The following is a 22,125-nucleotide window of genomic DNA, read 5'->3' as shown; positions in this document are numbered from 1 at the left end:
CCAGCGATGAAGGAGCGCCGATCTATTTCCAAGTCAGGATAGTGTGTAACCTACAAAGGATATATGGCACAGAAACAGACCATTCGGCCCAACCAGTCCATGCGGCGTTTATGCTTCGCTCGAGGTAACTTGGAGGTGATGGTGTTCCCATGCGCCTGCTGTCCTTGTCCTTCTAGGTGGTAGAGTTCGCGGGTTTGGGAGGTGCTGCCGAAGAAGCCTTTGTGAGTTCCTGCAGTGCATCTTGTAGATGGTACACACTGCAGCCAACGTGAACCGGCGGTGGAGGGAGTGGATGCTTAAGGTGGGGAGCCAATCAAGTGGCCTGCTTTGTCCAAGGTGGTGTCAAGCTTCTTGAATGATATTTTTTTTGAATCAATGCAGTTTATGATAAGGTGTTTTGGGGTTCGTTACTTACCACGGTCATTATGAGATCGCTGTTGATCTGCGCATTGTACTCTCGAATCTTGGGTTCGATTTCATCTCGTGAAAGAACTTGCTTCTCCCAATTAATGTACTCATCCTGCAAAGCAAAAGGAACTTTTATAAGTACCCTGGCCACAGGGTCTCCGATTGCATCTGTTGAGACGGATACAGGGAGGGTCAGGAGCTGGATACGAGGGGAGGGGCGGTAGCCGAATGTCGGGGGGGGGGGCGGGGGGGAAGGAGAGGGGGCAGGAGCCGGATTATGGGGGTGAGGGGTGGGGGGGCGCAGGAGACAGTTATTTCTTTAGTCCACTTTATGATTCCAATTTTCTCCCATGGTTCCTTGGTCCTGCTAGTTCCAGTTGTGTGTGTGCCGGTACAGCCTATGGTACTTTGCTCAAGTGGTCAATTCCATGTGTGTGAGCCGAGAGCAAGGTCAGCACTCTAGCCGTCCTTGGGAGAGGGGCGTGGTGGGGGGGACCAAAGCCAAGACCAATTCTGTCCGTACCAGACAACCACACACGTACACTGCAGCAGACATCACGACACGGTGATCAGGAACAGGAACCGTGGCTGATTTCCCCCCTCTGGCTGAGATCAGTTAATTCAACCCAGAGAGGGGATTAAATCTGGGCGTGTGTGTTCTCTGGCTCATTACCACACCCAGCAGTGCCTTGTCACAGCGCACTCTTTTTCTCATGTTTAACATGCATACGTTCTTACAAGATTTTGGAAGACCTTCATTGGTCAATGGGGCTATCTATTAAAATTCGCTATTTACTGAAGGATTTTTGTTCCACTTTTCCGTCCATCGTCAACAACTTGAAGCACCTTTAACATAGCCTCTAACACTGATCCAAGGTGATTCACAGAGTGTAATTGGGTTAAAACTGACACTAAGCCAAAGGACGAAACATTAGGACAGGTGACCAAAACCTTGGTCAAAGAGGTGTTAAAGGAGAAGAGAGAGCTGGAGAGGCGAAGCGGTTTGGGGAGGTAATTCTAGAGCTTCTTCTGCTCCTGCCATCAACTGTCACAGAATGATTTGCACACAGGCCCCTCTATAGCCGCCGTCAATGCTTCTCTATGGTAGGCTCGCAGGAGCTGGCGGGGGTTCCCTTTAATGAGGTGTCACCATTTTCATGAAGGACTTCATTGACCAGTCTGACCTGTACCTCAGCAAAACTCATTCATGGAAGTGGCGACAGGGGCAGCAACAGTGGAGACTGGGTCATTCGATCCTCCACAAGGCCAGCAGACTAGCAACAAAAACACATTTGGTCAAAAAAAAAAGTTAAGAATCTTTTCAATAGCTCCGACTGCACTGCGGGAAAGTCCGGTTTATACTGCCTGTGCTCGTGCTCAAATTAACTCAACAGCTGCTGAAGGAGTCAGGAAGGAAAAGGGGCACTCAGCAGCTTCTGCCAACGTCATCAGGATGTGTCAAACATCTCTGGGAGGAACCATTACCGACAGGAAAACCTGTCATCTCACATATCTATCATGAGACTTTATAGCCTAATTCCCACCACCCTTATGAAACAGAGTTACCGAGTGCTTATTTGGATCTGTGGCACTGGAAGCCTGAAGGCCCATCCCAATACAAAGGCTATGCTCAGAGAACACCAGACTTGGATTTCTCATAACCCGAAACGTCATAAAGGGAGCCATTTTTTCACCTCCCCTTGCTACATATTCTCTGGAAGAGCTGATCAGAGGGTGGCCGAGAGCAATGGATTGTGGCTGGAATCCATAATTCATGATGTCATGGGACAGAACTCCGTGATGTCACAGGAGGGGTTTGTTCCATGCAAAATGTCTGCTCCCAGGCTTTCTCTAACCACCAAGTTGCATTTATACAGCTCTTTTAACGCAGTAAAATGTCCCAATGCGCTTCATAGGAGCAATTATCTCAAACAAAATTTGACACCGAGCCACATAAAGAGCTATTAGGACAGGTGACCAAAGGCTTGGTCAAAGAGGCAGGTTTTAAGCAGGATCTTAAAAGAAGAAAGAGAAGTAGAGACGCAGAGAGCTTTAGGGAGGGAATTCCAGAGCTTAGGGCCTAGGCAACTGAAGGCACAGCTGTCAATGGTGGAGTGAAGGAAATCGGGGATGCTCAAGAGGCTAATTCTAAAGTGTAAAATACAGAGACAACTAAGGCTCTAGTAGGTAGGGAGTTATCTTCTGCGATTATACTTTGGATTCAGTAGAATACACTTCTTTAAGAAATACCAAGTTATAGATTCTGTCATATTTCCTCTCACTTCACAATAGCATCCACTGTGCACCAGGAACCTGCTTCCAACAGTCAACTGGTCTTCATCCTTGGCTTTTCTTATATTTACCCCATTCCTCATACAGTGCTGTTACGGGGAAAATTACACAAAGATCAACAGAAAACCATCAGAAATCCCCAGAACATTCTGCCCATCAGGTCTGCTTCACCTGTAGTCAAGGGATGACTATTTCATTGTGGACATTCCCACCACCACCTGTTGGTCCTGTATTTTAAGGAAGGGTAAAACTCCATCGCTCACCCACCCACCCCCTGAACCAATGCTGTCAATGTATGCAAATATAGACTTAAACTATATCAAAAAATGGTACAGTACAATCTGGAGCAAGTCATACTTAAACAGCAGTGCTCTCGCCAGAATATACTGACTAAAATAGGAATTTCCATCTTTTGGTTCTGTCTGAGTTGAACAGTTAGGGATTGAACTTGCACGCGGCGAGTCATGCCGCTGTTATGCCAGTGAAGAAAGATTTGCTCCCACTTTGACGTGTGCAAATGAGGTCAGTTGGATCTCAATAGGCAGATCGAGGAAACTCGGGAGAAGCATTTTGATGTCAGAAATCGGGTCGAAATGGCTACCACCTGATTTTCCTGCCAACAGAAATTTCCTGCACCATTTATACAGCACTACTGCACTGAAAACGGTAAGGAAAATCACCGTAGTCTCAATAATGGAGGTTGTTTCTTCACCGGATACAAAATGATGGACCAGAAACACTTAATCTGTGACAGCCAGACTGGATTGTTGACTATGGCTTAGAAAACGGGGGGGGCGCAGAAACATGATTAAAATGTTAATGTATGCAGCATTCGTCAGATCGATTTGAAATTTCCTACTGCTGTTTTGTAGCATTACGGTCTGGTTAAAATGCAGGGTAGGAAATAGATTATTTCTAGTCATTATCCCATTGTTTAACAAGGTATGAAGACTGCTGGTATTTTATTTGCTTGATTTCTTCAAAGAAATGGAGTTGTGGTAAATGTAGTTGAGGTACAGATCAGCCATGATCTAAGTGAATGGCAGAACATTAGAACAGATGTAGGATATTCAACCCCTTGAGCCGGTTCCTCCATTCAATTAGATCATGGCTTAGGTGTATCTTTTCCCCATCTACTGCCTTAGTTCCATCTCCCTTAATACCCTTGCCCAACACGAATCTATCAATCTCAGTTTTGACATTTTCAATTGACCTCCAGCCTCAAGAGCTTTTTGGAAGAGAGTTTTCCAGATTTCCACTATCCTTTGTGTGAAGAAGTGCTTCCTGATTTCACCCTGTAAAAGCTTGAAACATAAAAGATTCTGAGAGAGCTTGACAGGGTAGATGCTGAGGGGCTGTTTCTCGTGACTGGAGAGTCTAGAACTCGGGGGCATAGTTTCAGGATAAGGGGTCGGCCATTTAGGACAGATGAGGAGAAATTTCATCACTCAGAGGGTTGTGAATATTTGGAATTCTCTACCCCAGAAGGCTGTGGATGGTCAGTCGTTGAGTATATGCAAGGCTGAAATTGATATTTTTGACTCTCACGGAATCATAGGATATGGGATCGGATGGGAAAGTGGAGTTGAGGTTGAAGGTCAGCCATGATCTTATTGAATGGCGGAGCAGGCTCGAGATGCTGTATGGTCTACTCCTGCTCCTACTTCTTATGTTCTTATGCTTGGCCCCCTTGTTCTAGGCTCTCCCAGAGGAAACAGTTTCTCTGGGCCCAAATTTGGCCCTCCGGTTTTTTGCGCGCACCTGCGAGCCCCCCGGCCGACTTTTTACCTCAGAAGCAACGCTGAAAAAACTCTCTGCGATCATGGCCGATTCTCGGGCCATTTGTGGAGCTGGCGTGGCATACAATGAAGAGAGGGTGGCGGAGCTAGGTCCCGGTGCTGAAATCAGTGCCGGGATCTCTGCACATGCGCGCTAGAGTCTGCGCGTATGTGCAGTAGCTCCTGGCAGGCCGTTTCTGCAAACGTGCGCTGCAGGCTGTGTGGGAGGGGCCCGAAGCACGTCGTCCCTCGCCCTGTCCGAATGGGCTCCCTCATCGGCGGCCCGCTGCATTCCCTAAGATAGGAGTTCTACTTTTTGTGTGTTATTTACTGATTGATTTTGGTGCTTTAGGTGCAGGGTTCCTTCTATTTTTTTTTATTTGTTATTTATTGATTGCTTATTACTTTGGTCTTGGTGTTTTAGGTGCAGAGTTCCTTCTATTTTATTTGTTAATTAATTTCTTATTACTTTTTGTGCTTTGTTTGGTGCTTTAAATGTAGTTACTAAAAGTAAGATATTTCTCTGCGGACAAAAGTGAACACATACGTTAGTTAGTACAACTTTTTTCTGGTCAAATTGGCATAAATGCTGCGAACGCCCCCTTTTGAAAAAAAATGACCTAACTAAAAACCTAACTAACTTACTTACACTGGCGCAAATTAAATGCCCATATTTGCAACTAAAAAGATACACCAGAAGAATCAAGTTACACCAAAAAAAGTGGTGCAACTCATGGGGAAATTTGGGCCCTCTCTATCTACCCCATCAAATCTTGTAATCATCTTAAACACCTCAGTTTGATCACCCCTTAATCATTTATACTAAAGGGAATATAAACCTAGTCTATGCAACCTGACCTCATAACTTAACCCCTTTTACCCAGGTATCATTCTGATGAATCTGCACTGCACCCTCTCCTAGGTTAATATATCCTTCCTGAGGTGTGGTATGCAGAACTGAACAGGCTCGAGGGATTGAATGGCCTACTCCTGTTCCTATGTTCATAAAGTTCTCAAACTTCAAACAGCCTTAAAAGAAGTTGTATGTACATAGCCCCTTTCACATCCTCAGAGCGTCCCAAACTGCTTTATAGCCAATTAATTACTTTTGGAGTGTAGTCACTATTCTTTAGTAGGCAAATGCAGCAGCCAATTTACACAGCAAGGTCCCACAAAAAGCAGTGACTTGAATGATCAGTTCATCTTGTTTTTTGGTGGTGTCGGTCAGGGAATAACTGTTAGCCAGGACATCAGAGTTCCCTACACTTTGAAAAATGCCATACGTCCATCCGAACGGACAGATGGGAGCCTCAGTTTAACACTGCATCTGAAAGATGGCACACCTGATAATGTAGCAATCCCTCAGTGCTTCACTGAATTGTCAGCTTAGATTATGTGCTCAAGTACTCGTGTATCTACAAGGGTTGAGCAGTTCTGAACTCCATGTACGCTTCAGGTTCATGTGTTCTATATGCACCATGTCACCTCCCAAAGGATACAATTTGAGAATGTGCCAAGGAAAAAGAAAGAATGTATCAGATGAGCTAAGAAACTGCAGGAAAAACTGACGGCAGCATTCTGAAAAGAGTAGACCAACTGTTCCAGTTCTCTTCTATCATGATTTTGCCTGTTTTTGCTTCATGAATCATTTTTAATTTGATGAGTAGTTTAGGCTGTACAAAGGGCAAATGTGTGTTTTTGGAGGAATGTAACATTACCCCAGAAATGTTAACTTTAGATGCCGAGTGATCGGAGTATTTGTCTTCATTTCAGTTTTAGTTCTTTTTCTCACAGAGGGTAATTTTGACTTCAGACATAGTATAAACAGGGCGCTATCAATCAGCCACCCGTTGTACATCCCTCCTAGTCAGGCCAAAATTATCCCCAAAGAGTGATCAATACATGGAATGGACTTCTGGGTAGAGCAGAGGAGGTGCAAACCTTGGAATCATTTAAGAAATAACTGGATGCACGAGCTGAGATGCCCTTCCTCACTTGTATCTATTCTGTGATCTTATAATCCTCAATCTATCTTCTAAAGTTACAATCCATTGGTCGCCAGACATCTTTATTGATGGCTTCAGGAGGTAATCAAACATCAGTCCTAAATGCCAAGTCTTCCCTTAAACGGCACAAACGTTTGAAGCCTCAGGTCTCTAGCTGCAGGTGTTGATATTTACTCTTCAAACTTTTGTTGTAATAGTGTCCCCCAAATGGCTTAGTGGACAAATGCACCGTATGGTATGGAACTGAGTCACACAGACTAGAAAGGCCCAGGTTCAATCCCCACTCTGTAGGTGACTAAGATGATCTAACAAGGCAGCAGCAGGGCACTACAATTGCACTCAGTGTCCCTGCTCTATGGGGAGGGGGAGCGGGGGTTGAGTTCCTGCTCCTGACTGACATCCAGTGACCCCTGTAGACCTTTGTACAGATGTTAGGCAAGACAGGATCAGGCTCAGTGATACCCTCCATGGTGGAAATGCCTACTGGCCCGCATGACATGAAGAAAAGCCACTTGGACGAGGCACCAGAGAAGTGCTGGCGCTAGAGATGTGCCAGATTAAGAGTCAGCACCTACAAAAATAAAGGTGCAACCAGTTATCATCGCTACAGTTGGAAAGATACATGTTTGAGAGATCCCATCAACGGCAAGTGTGAGAAATACAGATCCCATCAATGCTACACGTGTGTGAGAGATCTAGATCCTATAAACACTACATGCGAGAAAGATTCACAGTCTATCAACACGACATGTGCAAGTGGGATCCAGACTCCATCAGTGCTACAAGCGTGAAAAATCCATATCTCAGACCTACAGGTGTGAAAAATCTAGGTCCTATCAATGTCACGTGTGTGAGAGATCCAGATTCCATTACCAGTACACGACACGAGATCCCGATCCCATGAACACTACACACAAGATATTCAGTACTACAGAACTAGAGATCTCAGTCCCATCAGTGCTGCATGTGTGCACGAGATTTGATCCCACCGCACTAACCTGGTGTCATCTTCCAGTGTGAGTGAGACAGATTAATCCATTTGAGGAAGGCCAGATTATTAATATCTCTAATTCACTTATAGGCAGTGCTTTAACTTTCAAACGGTAACTATCCCCATCAAAAAAAGATAAAGACACACAGATCAAAACAGAACAGGTTAGAGCGAGGCAGTTAGTCTGTCACTGGTGTGAAAGAGTCCTGGAATTCACTAACCATCACCCAGAGCTGTACTGTCACCTTGCAGAGTGGGAGAAAGGCCCAGAATATATAAAAGAACAGGCAGGTAGGGGAGAGGAGAACTACACTGAGGGGTGGGGTGGGGTCAGGGGAAAGAATTGCATGTCTGGATTAAAGCTGTTTTATTTAAGTTATTGTCAAACGTCGAGTGAGAAAAGTGCTCGAGTGAATTCCTCTAATCTTTCCCAGCACACTGGGAGGGGAAAGGAAGGAAGCTGATAGCTTGGAGATAAAGAGTGGCTATCGTCATCAATCCCTCGCAAAGGCCTCTGGTGCAGAAACTTCCCACGCTGACTTTCTGCTGACTGCCTATGTTCAGGCAGCTCCCAGATCACACTTCCGGCTTACATCAGACACAACTAAGCATTAGATCATCAAATTCCTTCGGGGGTTGGGCTGTCCACGTGGAACACCCTCCTGCTGTCTGGCACCCTATACTCTGCATACTGTACAACCAGCCAGTCCAGCCTCTCAAACTAAACTGCACTTCAACCAGACTGTGGGCACAGCAGACAAATCTTTAGAAACAGGAAAAAGTCATTAGGCCCAAACAAGCCTGAACCTGTCTGATGGATCCACCCCACCTACCCACCATCACAGTGACTTACCCCTGGTCAGTTATTCCAGGGACAATGCGGAGCCTTAGCTAAGGGGCGAGCAACACAAGAGAAAATACCCAACACAACAGGACTTTTTAAAGGATTCCCCAAATGAACCTGCTGTGAGAGAGAGAGAGAGAGGATGGGCAGACCCACCATTTGCTGTAGTGCGGTACAGTCTGTCCCCCCCCTCAACTCCCAACACAAGGTCGACGTGATTCGGCCCGATGCAAGAATCTTTCTCCTGTACGTCTTTTGACACCTTGAATTGTGGTGTAAGTGTGACAGGGCACATACTAGATGGAAGACAATCTGTATTATACATCTCCATCTGCTCTTCCCCCTCTCCCTGGTGGCACCACAACGCTCCAGAGGTTTCAATCACCTCGGTTTTCCCCACTACCTGGTGTCCTGAACTAACGAGGGCAGCGCTAGAACATGCCACAGGTCCTCCAGTGCCTGGTGTGCTACTGACCCATGAAGATCAGAAGGTCCTAGGTTCCATCCCTGGCCTATGCTCGGCCAGCTGAGCTCATGCTTGGGGTTCTACCACTGTCCACGGCCTTCATGCCCCTGGTTTTGAGAGAGGAAAAATAAAATCAGCCAGGCGTCCTGCTCCAGTTACTCCCACTGGACAGGATTCAGCTCAGCTGTGCGACAGAGCCACACCAGGAGATTCGTTTACCCACCAAACCACCGCAAGTACCACCCATTTTCCTCCTCACTTTGATTCTCTTAAACCCACTCCCTCTCCCTCCGTTCCTCTCCTATCGCTCTCCCACTCACTGTCCTTCTCCAATCCCTCTCCCGCTCACTGTTCCTCTCCTATCCCTCTCCCTCTCGCTGTTTCTCTCCTCTCCCACTCACTGTTCCTCTCCTATCCCTCTCCCTCTGTTCCTCTCCTATCCCTCTCCCTCTGTTCCTCTCCCACTCACTGTTCCTCTCCTATCCCTCTCCCACTCACTGTTCCTCTCCTATCCCTCTCCCACTCACTGTTCCTCTCCTATCCCTCTCCCACTCACTGTTCCTCTCCTATCCCTCTCTCTCTGTTCCTCTCCTATCCCTCTCCCTCTGTTCCTCTCCTATCCCTCTCCCTCTGTTCCTCTCCCACTCACTGTTCCTCTCCTATCCCTCTCCGCTCACTCCGTTCCTCTCCTATCCCTCTCCCACTCACTGTTCCTCTCCTATCCCTCTCCCTCTCCCTCTGTTCCTCTCCTATCCCTCTCCCTCTCACTGTTTCTCTCCTATCCCTCTACTGCTCAGCCTCTCCCCTAAATCCTCTATATCTGTCCATCCCTCCTATATGAAATACTTTGGGGCACGTTATTACGTTAAGGATGCTATACAAATGCAAGTTGTTGTTTGAGAGAGTGGAGGACAGGTTCCTAGTTGGCTGTGATGGCTCCTGCAGTTGACTGCCCCCCAACATTCCCTGTCCAGTCTTACATGTGAATAATGCACTACTTGGAAGAGGTACTGGGGCTCTACAGTCACCCACGGAAACATCGTTCTTATTGAAAGGAGGGATCGAGGGAGAGTAAAATCAAAGGGAGAGCTGGAATCCCATGCTGTGCACATGCACTGCAACAAAACCTCAGTAACAAGCTCTTAACTCTTCCTGATCTGACCGCAATTCATCTTCAAACAAAAACCTTAATCAGGACCGTCTGTGAGGACACGGTGTCTTCAGTCAGACTGGTTACTGAGTAACTTTCTTTCTAAAGCCCGTGAGCGTCCAAGAGCTGCCATGTGAGGCCTCGGAAACTCCAGTTTGGTTGCTTGAAGTTTAGCTGTCTGTTTTAAGGAACCAGACCGATATTGGGTGCAGAGACAATCTGCTGGGTTATTATGGGTGGGAGGGGGGTGGGGGAAGGGGGCAAGGGCATCAAGAGTCTGCTCGAATCTCACAATAGCCGAGAGAAGTTTGCCTAAAGTCACAGTGACCAGCAGGTTTTTTTTGGGACAATCATCAAAGTAGAGGGGGAATCAAAGGTCAAGGATCAGTGCAGAGCAGTCATTCCTAATGGGTTTCATTCTGAAACAATTATATTTTTGAACTCCCACCAGCCCCACCCCCTTCCCTAGACAAGGGTTCTTCACATCTTACCTGCTCAGTGACAAAATCAAGCTGTGGGTTAAAGCTCCCTGGTTGCCCCCCTTCCATTCGCGTCCACCTCTCGCAGGCTGCCCCTCTCCCCTCCACCCCACATCTTCCAGTCTTCCAGACACCCCACCTCCTCCAGGCTTCCCCTCTCCCACGACTCCCCCTCCCCCGCATCCACCCCATCTCCCATGCCCCCCCCTCCCCCGCATCCACTCCACCTCCTCCAGACACCCCCTCCCCCGCATCCACCCCACCTCCTCCAGACACCCCATCTCCCATGCCTCCCCCCTCCCCCGCATCCACCCCACCTCCTCCAGACACCCCATCTCCCATGCCTCCCCCCTCCCCCGCATCCACCCCACCTCCTCCAGACACCCCCCTCCCCCGCATCCACCCCACCTCCTCCAGACACCCCATCTCCCATGCCTCCCCCCTCCCCCGCATCCACCCCACCTCCTCCAGACACTCCATCTCCCATGCCTCCCCCCTCCCCCGCATCCACCCCACCTCCTCCAGACACCTCATCTCCCATGCCCTCCATCCCCCCTCCACATCCACTTCCCCTCCAGGCTCCCCCTCTCCCATACTCCTTCTTGTCCCCCCCTCCAGTCCACACCACCCCCTCCTCTCCAACTCTTCTCGTTCCCCCTTTTTTCCCCTCGACCACCTCCCGCCTCTCATCCCCCACCCCTCTCTCCTTCTCTCCCCAACCCCCTCCCCCCCTGTGCCTTCAGATCACAGTAACTCACCTTGTACTTCCTGGGTTTCTTGATGAAGGAGGTCCTGGCAGTGAAGAACTGTTCGAACTCAGAGTCTTCCTCCTGACTGCAATAACCACTGCTGCTGGTGCTGGTCCACGTCATCTGGAACAACGAGGAGGGGAGTGGGGGTCTCACTCTTTATAAAATAAAATAACTTACAGGAAAACAACCCCCCACTAAAAGTGGAGGAAATCCAGCCTCAACGGCCTGTTAAAGCTCTCGCACGCAAAGCCTTGGGCTCTTTGTGGATAAGCAAGCTCTCTCTGTTCCTCTCTCTCTGTGGGCTGCCCCTGTATTGTTTCAGCTCAGTGCCGGGGGTTTTCTGCCTCTCTCTCTGCCAACCGTCGAAATTGGAAAGTACACACACTGCGGATCTCCAGAGCTGATTTGCTGGAGAGAAAGGGCTGGGAATGTGTGATCTAATCTGGCTCCACCTTCTTCCTGCCTTTTATGTGCAATGCCACTGATTTCATCCTCCAACTATTCCAACTGCTAAATATAGCGGCTTTAACCCCTGCCGTGCCAGGCCGCTGTGGAACAAACCTGCAAACGGGCCTGTTAAACGGGGCTTTGAATAGAAAGCAGTGCAAGACAAATAGAAAGGGGGGGGGGGGGCACGAAGGGAAGAGAGGAAAAGCAGAGGGCATCAGATTGCACGTAAATTCAGACGGAAAGGTGCACTTCCCGTGCAAATTCCCAACCTTTGGAACGACTTGGGCCACACCTCAGCCCCCTGAAGCATGACTAGAGGATTTTTAAAAAAACACACAAACTCAACAAGCACACCCGTGACAGGAAATGACAGCCGCGTTCCCCTCTGCATTTTCGACCTACCTGTTCCCTCACACCGTGCAGTCAATCGCTGAAGAAATCGTCAACGAGAGAGAGAGAAAAAAAAAGCCACATTCCGGTGCCAGCAACTGGTCTCAAACTATTTATTATTTTTCTTTTCGGTGAGATGCACAAGGTGGGGTGGACGGTAAGGGAAGGACTAGGTCCTTGAAGTCAGGAGGAGAGGCAGGTTTTGCTTTAGCGCTGCTTGTTAGCTCGATGAACCTCCGGTGTCCTGGGCAATATCTACCCCTCAACCGACATCATTAAAACAGATTATCTGGTTAATGTGCAGTTTGTGGGAGCTTGCTGTGCGCAAATCCACTGGCGTGTTTCCTACATTACAACAGTCATTCCACATCGAACGTACTTTATTGGCCGAAAAGTGCTTTGGGATATCTAGACGCAGTGCAAGGCGCTATGGAAATGGAAGTTCTTCCTTTTACCCCCTCATACACATCCTCCAGAGCTTTTGGCGTGGCAACAACGGCCTCGGTGATCGTGATTATAGAAAGCTGGGCTTTCTCCATCAGGATCCCACAAGCGAGCCCTGCTATAAAATAGACTGAAACGGACTCAAATCATTTACACAGTTTTGTCTGGAATCTCTGGGGTTTTTTTTTTTGGGGGGGAGGGGTGATATATCAGGTGGAACCGCAGGATAAGTCAGGAGCGCTGAGGATCGATCGTGCTGACGCCCTGATTCCCTGATCTGCACCCGCTTGTTGAGCAAGGCCTCGCCAGGTGTCACAATCTTTACCCAGTAAAGCCACTGTCGGTCTGTAAACGGGCCGCAGACTCAGTCGCACTGCTCTGTGCGGAGCAAACTGGCATCAGTGGAGGACCCCCGCAGCCTGGCTGAACACACGAACATAAGAAATAGGAGCAGTAGGCCATTTGGCCCCTTAAGCCTGCTCCGCCATGGCTGATCTGATCTTGGCCTCAACTCCACTTCCCTGCCCACCCCCCCATCACCCTCGACTCCCCTATCGTCCAAAAATCTGTCCATCTCCACCTGAAGGATCAGTCTGGTCTGGGTGCGCAACAGTAAGGTGAGCATGTCCGTCGTAAACCGATTTACGGTGTCGTCATACACCCACGCCCGCTGCCTGCCTCCCTCGTCAGAACCGACCAAGGATTGAGCGCCTGCTGACCATGTCGCCCTCTCGGGTTACATCGCCACTCCCGCTCCACCCAAACGTAAAACCACAAATTGAAACCATTTTGCTCCAAGCGTGTGGGTGAGGCCTGGCCGGTGGCTGTGCTGAGCTGGCTTTTTATTCCCCTTAAACCCTTCCCCTCATTGGGATCTGTCCGTCGTATTCGGCCACGAGGGCAGGTTATCTCTCATTATCACATTGCTGTTTGTGGGAGCTTGCTGTGTGCGAACTGGCTGCCACATTTCCCTACATTACAACAGTGACTACACTCCAAAAAGTACTTAATTGGCTGTAAAGCGTTCAGAGACGTCCAGTGGTCGTGAAAGGCGCTATATAAATGCAAGTCTTTTTTCTTTTCCTAACTCGAGTCTCACACGCGATATTCTCGAGCCATTTACTAGGGAAGAGTAGCTGAGGGGGGGGGTTACCGTTGCCAGATGATGGGTTAAGTTCTGATGCTTGTTTTAGTCAATGAAGCGAAAAGTGTAACAAGTTAAGTCTGCAAATTGAATTAAACGGGATCCAGGACCGTTGGTGAGTGAATTTGTTTTTTTGAGGCCCACTTGATGGAACGTCAGGAGAAGAGAAATCAGGAACCAGATACCGGTCGGTTCAAGGTTGCAGCCCCAAAGGGGAGAAATTAGGAAATTATATTAAAAAAAAAAGAAAAATGTGACTCCCGTTGGTTGCAGCTGTTTTCAATTAATTCACAAACAGGAAAAAAAACAGGATGAAGGAGCGATAACGTTGCACAAGGCCAGTGTCTGGTAACGGGCCCAACCCCCCCCCCCACCCCCCCATTCCCTTGGGAATCGGACTAAAGAGGCGGTTAAGGCGGTGAAAGGCCCTTCTCTTCCCTTCCCTGTCAGTGTTGGGTTTTCTGTGGAGAGTTGCTGATATCCCTGACAGGCCTGTAACCTGCCCCTCCCCCGCATTGCCACGTCCCTGAGAGCACGTCGTGCAATCAAAGAGTCCCAGACGCTGTATTCATCACCACAGATGAGGCTGCGTGTGCCTTGGGCTGAATGGGAAGGTAATGTAACAGCACCATTGTACAGATGGTAGGTAGCTCACTGCTCTTCCCTTTCCCCGGGAGCAATTCAAACTAATTCAAGTCCCAGCTGTACACCAGCCACTACTTTGCCCTACCCCTGACCGTAGGGTCTGGACCAGGCCATGCCTCCCAGGCATCTTGCTTCTGTACAGTGTCTTTAAAGCAACTTCCCTGGAGGCCTTCAGACAGACAGAGTTACACAGACTGATCCAAAAACCTCTCCCATCAGTCGTTTAAAGAAATGTTTTTAAGATTCCGAGCCTGGGTTCAAAAGATCTGGTGATTTTATTCAAAGCTCTGCTGCCCATATCCGAGCCGCACCAAGTCCCGCTCACCCATCGCCCCTGTGCCCAAAGAATATAAATATAAAGTGAATATTAGTTCCCGGTCCGGCAACGCCTCGATTTTAAAATTCTTATCCTTGTTTTCAAATCGCTCCATGGCCTCACCCCTCCCCATCTCTGTAACCTACTCCAACCCCACAACTCTCAGCTCTCTGCACTGCTCCAATTCTGGCCTCTTGTGCATACCCCATCTCCTTCACCCCGCCACTGGCGTCCATGCCTTCAGCTGCCTAGGCCCTAGCTCTGGAATTCCCTCACTAAACATCTCCCCATTCTCTCCCCTTCTTTAAGTTGCGCCTTAAACTCTACCTCTTTAACCAAGCTTTTGGTCACCTGTCCTAATATCTCTTTATATAAATCGGTGTCGTAACCCTCCTGTGAAGCACCTTGGGACAATTTTACTACAAAGACTTGCATTTATATAGCGCCTTTCGTGACTACCAACATTTCAAAGTGCTTTACAGCCAATGAAGTACTTCTGAAGTGTAGTCACTGTGTAATGTGGGAAATATGGCAGCTAATTTGCGCACAGCAAGCTCCCACAAACAGCAATGCGATAATGACCAGATAATCTGTTTTTGTTATGTTGATTGAGGGGTAAATGTCCAGGACACTGGGGATAACAGCCCTGCTCTTCTTCAAAATAGTGTCAGGAGATCTTTTACGTCCACCCAAGTGGGCAGATGGTCCTCGGTTTAACGTCTCATCCGAAAGACGGCACCTCTGACAATGCAGCACTCCACTGGGCTGTCATGCCTAGATTTATGCGCTCAAGTCTGGAGTGGGACTTGAACCCACAACTTTCTGACTCAGAGGCGAGTGTGCTACCCACTGAGCCACAGCTGACAATTCTACTACGTTAAAGGCACGATACAAGTACAAGTTGTTGATGAATTGGTGGAGGACTATATTGGACACCCAACATGCTCCAACATGAGTTGCCGTGATGATGCCCGTTATGCTGTTCTGAGGCGTGAGTGGGGAACTAGGCCCTGGCTGAGCTGGAGGTTCTGGGCAGATCTTGTCACAGGAGAAATGGAGGTTTGTTAAAGATTTCTCCTGCTCCACACCGTGGGATTTATACAGCGTCATTGGGTGTGTGTGGGACCTGCCTGACCCCAACTTAAGTATAGTGCTAAAAGACACGTTAAAAACAAAAGTATGGATGATGCACTGGGTTAGCACAAGTTTGGGTCCTTGGTCTGAATCTAATACGTACTAAAGAAAAAATCGTTAAATGCATCTTTGTTGTTCACCTCAACCACTCCCTGTGGTAGCGAATTCCACATTCTAACCACTCTCTGGGTAAAGACATTTCTCCTGAATTACCTGTTGGATTTATTAGTGACTACATTTTATTATGGCCCCTAATTTTGGTTTCACCTGCGTGGAAACAACTTCTCTACATTTACCCTATCAAACCCTTTCATAATCCTAAAGACCTCTATCCGGTCTGATGGGATGGGATGAAATTCTTCTGACTTACACTGCAAGGTCTTACATGAAATTAGTTGGTTGGTCTCAAACTAGTTCCGAGTGGGCAAGGAGCCATTGCATAAAACAGTCCATAATTTGGCAATCTCACTCTCGTGCCATTTATATATTTTTTTTTAATTCATTCCGGGATGTGGCCGTTGTTGGCAAGGCCAGCATTTATTGCGCGTCCCTAATTGCCCTTGAGAAGGTGGTAGTGAGCCACCTTCTTGAATCCCTGCTGTCCTTGTGGTGAATATTGGATGTGGCTCGGTAATAGATGCCCCTTTCGGCTGGGGCCAAGCCTGCCCTGTTTATATCGTAGGGCGGATTAGGCAACAATGGGGAACCATGAGCATTCTTAATGTGTAGTCGCACGCAGGACCCACAGTCTGGCTGTGAACCATGTAGGTCTAATTTTAAGACGGTGCCCCCTTGTTCTGGATTCCTCACACTGTAGATTCTTTTTATCTAACCTATCGAATACCTTTGTCATTTTAAATACCTCAATTAGATCACCCCTCAACCTTCCACCTCCAAGTGCACAGAAACCAAGTTTAAGCAATCTGTCCTCACAATTTAACCCTTTAAGTCACGGTTTTAAAATGGTGGGTTTAAATACCCAATAGGGACAGAGTTCAGGCAGGTTTGTCTTGCTTCATCTTATACTTGTGTTCAAATCCCTCCATGGCCTCGCCCTTTCCTACCTCTGTAACTTGCTCCAGCCCTACAACCCTCTGAGAACTCAGTTTCCCCAAGTTCTGGCCTCTTGTCCATCCCCCACTTCCTTCGCCCCACTTCTGGTGGCCATACCTTCAGTAGTCTAGGACCTAAGCTCTGGAATTCCCTCCCTAAACCTCTCTACTTCTCTCCTCCTTTAAGACACTCCTTAAAACCTACTCCTTTGACCAATCTTTTGTCTTAATATATCCGTATGTGGCTTAATGTTAAATTTTGCTTGATAACGCTGCTGTGAAGCACCTTGGGATATTTTACTGCATTAGAGGTGCTATAGAAATGCAAGTTGTTATAGTTGCTACTGTCAAGCTTTGTGGTGTCAACTGTAGAACTGGCAAAATCTCGACACAATATTACAAATAATTGTATTTTTTGTCATGGCACAGAAAAGGGACTGGGTTGGGCTGTGTATTGATCCTTCAACTTGATGTGGAACAGGCTGGGTAAGAAGTGGATTCCCAGTGGAGGCAGACTCCTGTAGCCCCGATCCCAACCATTTAGCGAGCAGCATTTCACTTCAGTGAACCTATTGGTTCAATGCCACCTTGGGACATGAGTTGGCCACTCACCATGAACATCGGAACAATACGGGCAGGAAAAGACCTACTAGTCCATCCAGCCTGGTCCATACAGTCACCATGTTTAGTGCGTCACAAATACAGACACTCCCCACCCCACCCTACCTGGAGGCCATCTAATCTCCTGGGAGAGGCGAGAAATCAAGCCCTGGAGCTTGTTCCGTCAAGGACAGGAACCTTATAGGGCTCAAAGTGTGTGTCGTCTCCTCGGCACTGAGCGCGCTCCATTCTGTGTGATCTCAGCCTGACTGCGCTATGTAACTGACCCTCCTTTCTCAAGGCAGACAACAGCTTGGTCAGAACAGGATTGCAAAACAATGACAAAACCCAGCCTTTTGTCAAATTCTAGTCGTGTAAATTATGTGGCAGGAAGTCAAAAACTCGGTCATATATATATATATATATATATATCAGAATAATAATAGTTCTTCATTTCCCTTCTCTCTCTTGGCCTGCAGGATCTTGTGGGATAGCCAGAGAGCAGCCTCAGTACGAGATGCTCAGCACTTCAATCAAAAAACCCCCCCTGTGGAATATAAAATGAAAACCCTGATTTTAACACCCCCCCCCCCCCCAAACCATGCCCATCAAGAAGGTGGGCGAGGGGTTAAAATATACGCAGAATGGCACTCACTAGGTCCACACTGCACCTGCACCAGCGGCAATTTAACAGGCGCGTTTTGGCCTGCATGCAAGGTCCTTGCTCCAGGTAGGTATGGGCCTCATTCAGATTCAACGGACATTCAGAACCCCCGACTATCGGTCTATTCAGCAGGGTAAGGGTTACTCTCTGTGTAACTGTGCAGAGTTCCTGTTTATTCAGCAGGGTAAGGGTTAACACTTTTAGCTTCACTTACAGTTGGTGCCCTACTAATTGTATCAGATACGGGTGTAAGGAAATGTAATTGGCCAGAATTTGAGTGCTGGTATAGTGCGCAGTCCTGAGGGTGTTGAATGGAACATGACTGATTGAGGCCGTCAGCACGGGATATTGTCTGAAATCGGGACTCTTGAGAAATGGTTGCTGCGGAGCTGGTTATGGATGGGGGCCGAGTGCTGTCCAATCTGGTTGACAGAGTGAGTGCGATGGACTGACTGACCCTTCTCATTCTGCGGGTCATTGTTTTGAGGTATTAAATGAAGTATTATCAGCTGCCGCACAGCCCTAGTGCAATTAGCCCATTAAATCATCACGTTTGTCTCTTTGTGCCTCATGTAATTTGCCTAATGTCAGCAGTCCTACTACAGCCCCGAGTTGGGCTGTACTCCACCTTTTTTCCTTGCGCTCCAATCTCCGAGTTACCAGGCAGATTCGCAGTCCCTTACCACATTGGTGTCTTGCTCGAGCGCATTCTCGGTGACGTCCACAAGGTCCGATGTTTTGGCCTTTGGCCGGTTACAGTCCAGTTGGATCAGGGGGCGACAGCGATAATGACACCGGAACCTACAGTCTGAAACAGGAGCAAACAGCAAGAAAACTTAACCCAGTCACTGGCTTGCACTTATACACAACACCTTACATTTATATAGGCCCTTTAGCACAGTAAAATGTCCCAAAGGCCCTTCACAGGATCATCATCAAGTAAACTTTGACATTGAGCCACATAAAGCAATATTAAGAAAGGTGACCAAAAGCGTGGTCAGAGGTAGGTGTTAAGGTGCATCTAAAGGAAGGGAGGTGGAAAGGCAGTGGTTTAGGGAGGGAATTCCAGAGCTTAGGGCCCAGGCAGCTGAAGACATGGCCACCGATGGTGGAGCGATGAAATGTGGAGATGCGCAAGAGGCCAGAATTGGAGGAGCGCAGCGATCTCAGAGCATTGTAGGGCTGGAGGAGGTTACAGAGATAGGGAGCAACGCTGCCATGGAGGGATTTGAAAAAGGATGAGAATTTTAAATTCGAGACGTTGCCAGACCAGGAGTTAATGTAGGTCAGTGAGCACAGGGGCAATGGGTGAATAGGACTTGGTGTGAGTTAGGACACAGGCAGCAGGTTTTGGATGACCTCAAGTTTAGGGAGGGTGCAAGATGGGAGGCCGGCCAGGAGAGCATTAGAATAGTCGAATGTAGAAAAAAAGAGAGACTTGCATTTATATAATGCCTATCATGACATCCTAAACTACATTACAGCGAATGGAGTATTTGAAGTGTTTAAAAAAACCTTCCATTTTAAGCGATGTCACTGCTGTAATGTAGGAAACGCGGCAGCCCGTTTTGCAAACAGCAATGTGATAATAACCAGATAATCTGTTCTTTCTTAATTATGTTGATTGACAGATGAATGTTGTCCATTTTACTCTTCATCGAAATAGTACCATGGGATCTTTTACATCCAACAGAGAGAAGTTTAACGTCTGATCAGAAGGACAGCATGTCCCACAGCGCAGCACTCCCTCAGTACCGCACTGGAGTGTCAGCCTAGATTTTTGAGCTCAAGTCTCTGTCGTGGGACTTGAACTCACTCAGACATCTGACTCAGAGGCGAGGGTGCAACCAACTGAGCCACAGCTGACCCTTGACCCATCACCCTTGTGCTCACTGACTTACATTAACTCCTGGTCTGTCAACACCTCAAATTTAATATTTTCACCCTGGTTTTCAAATCCCTCCATGGCGTCGCCGCTCCCTACCTCTAACCTCCTCCAGCTTTACAACCCTCCGAGGTAACAAAGACATGGATGAGGGTTTCAGCAGCGGATGGAACAGTACGCAGCACTATAGTATTGCCACAACACCCCATGGGACAACAGATGGCGTCTGGACTGATGGTATCCTTTAATGTTGAGTTCAGTTTTGTGTGTGTGCCAATTATTCTCTCCTCCCTCTCCTCCCTCTCCCTTTGGCACCAACTCTGTCCAATGAGCCACCATTCACACGTGGATCTGGACAATGTGTTGGTGGCCTATTTTCTCAGCGATGAACTGCCAGTGTGCACTTCCAGCAGGGGTTGTAAGAGATAGATCACGTGGGATTTCCACCCCTCCCAATCTAGGGGCCCCTCAGAGGACAACTGTAGCATCCTCACTGCCATCCTGGCCGAGACCAATTAACTCAAGCGGTTGAACCTGGAACCTTCCTGGACTACATGGTTCAGCTATTCACCGGGTAAGCTCCAGGGAAACCCCCAGGGAGAGCTTTGGACCTGTATTAATATATTGGACATCTCGTATCTTTCACTGGGTCTGGCCTCCTACACTCCTAAACATGTGGTCTCCTATACATGTTCATGGCTATTGGGATCGCCAACTCTGGCTGTACCGTATTCTGGGATGGTCAAGGCCCAGTCCAGGACGTACAGACATTAACCTAAGCTAACACATCGTTGCAGTAGAGGGAGTATTGCGAAGTTGGAGGTGTTATCCATGCGAGATGTTAAACCATGTCCATCTGTTCAGGTGGGTTTAAAAGATCCCAATGTACTATTCAAAAGAGCACTGAATTCTCCTGGTGTCCAGGCCAATATTCCTCCCTCAACCAAGGCCATCAAAACAGATGAACTGGTTACTCCTTCATTTGCTGTTTGTGGGGTCTGGCTGCCGTGTTTGCCTATTTAAGAACAGTGACGAATGTGATGTGTTTTGGGCTGTCCCGAGCACAATGTAGGCCTTTTCCTAGTTTCCTCTCAAATCATTCTATCTGCGCTTGAGTCGAAGGGCCATCCTCTGCCTTCATTTCTATCAAGTCGGGGTTTCCCAAAGCTCTATCTTTTCTCCCATTTTGTTTCTTCATATGAATGACCTCCTTTACCTAACAGCCATCTGCCATTTCTCACCTTTGATGGCTCCATCCTTGGTCCTTCTTCATTTATAAATAGCTATTGCCAAACTCCTCCATTGCTAAAACTACCTTCAAGAAGCTCCATCTCTTTTCTGCCAAACATTTCTTTCTTCTACAAAGTCTAAGTCATAGGAACAGGAGTAGGCTATTCAGCCCCTCGGGCCTGATCTGCAACTCAATCTCCGTTTTCCCTTTGCATTCACTACCACTTTGTAGAATCTCAATGGATCAAATCCCTTCACATTCACTGTGCTTCGCATTAATTCCTAATGCACACAATTCCCATTGGACCAAACCCTTTCACATTCATTACCATTAAATAGAGTCGCAATGGATTAAACCCCTTCTCATTCGCTCCCATTGCAACATTTGAATATAAAATCCCAATCTAAAGTGTTCTCCAATCAGGGTTCAGTGAACAACCAAATGTCACCAACTGACTAAAAATAAATCTAATTCTAAAGATAAGTAGAGCTGAGGGAGAACATTTGGCCCATCTAGCTCATCCTATTACCCTCCCCCGCAACCCCCTCCCCCCCCAATCACAACATTTATTTTCTGTTTGAGTTTAGACTGAATATCTATACAGGTACTGTAATTAGATGGGTTGTGGTACAAAGATTTGCCAACCTGCAGTTTACTGAATTCCTTATTAAACCATAACATTCCTGGCGAGCTACAGATTTATCTGGACTCAATGGGACTTTCAGTCTCCACCACAACTAAAGTCTCCCTCCCTCCATTCCTGACATGGTTTACCATAACCAAGTTAGAGACTTAATATTTGGTCTGCAACTGAAGTCCTCACTCTCAGCAACTGAACAGAGTCCCATTTTTACCCACGTCTGGCAGAGTATTTGAAGCTGTGGTTAAAATGTTTGTCATGAAGAGACACAAGTGGAAAACTTTGAGAGTCACTGACTTCCTGCCAAATGTTCAACTTTATATATGGTCAAGGTTCAAAAACCAGAGATGAAGTGAGAAGATGC

At 47.6% G+C, this 22,125-nt stretch overlaps 1 protein-coding gene across 4 annotated transcripts in view; it reads right to left on the bottom strand.

Moving 5' to 3' along the window:
• Nucleotides 1-22,125, bottom strand: part of rassf1 (Ras association domain family member 1) — a 162,649-nt gene that overhangs the window by 78,601 nt on the left and 61,923 nt on the right. For 3 of the 4 annotated variants that reach the window (XM_070895747.1, XM_070895745.1, XM_070895746.1), the window contains exons 2-4: nt 18,689-18,813; nt 11,173-11,286; nt 416-520 (exon numbers count right to left, since the gene is read on the bottom strand). In XM_070895747.1, the coding sequence (XP_070751848.1) occupies nt 416-520; nt 11,173-11,286; nt 18,689-18,813 (344 nt within the window). The remainder of the gene's footprint in view (nt 1-415; nt 521-11,172; nt 11,287-18,688; nt 18,814-22,125) is intronic. The other variant, XM_070895748.1, reaches the window with a different exon arrangement.

This window comes from Pristiophorus japonicus, chromosome 12 (genome assembly GCF_044704955.1).
Source record: "Pristiophorus japonicus isolate sPriJap1 chromosome 12, sPriJap1.hap1, whole genome shotgun sequence".
NCBI lineage: Eukaryota > Metazoa > Chordata > Chondrichthyes > Pristiophoridae > Pristiophorus > Pristiophorus japonicus.
This window is presented reverse-complemented; position numbering and strand designations above follow the sequence as displayed.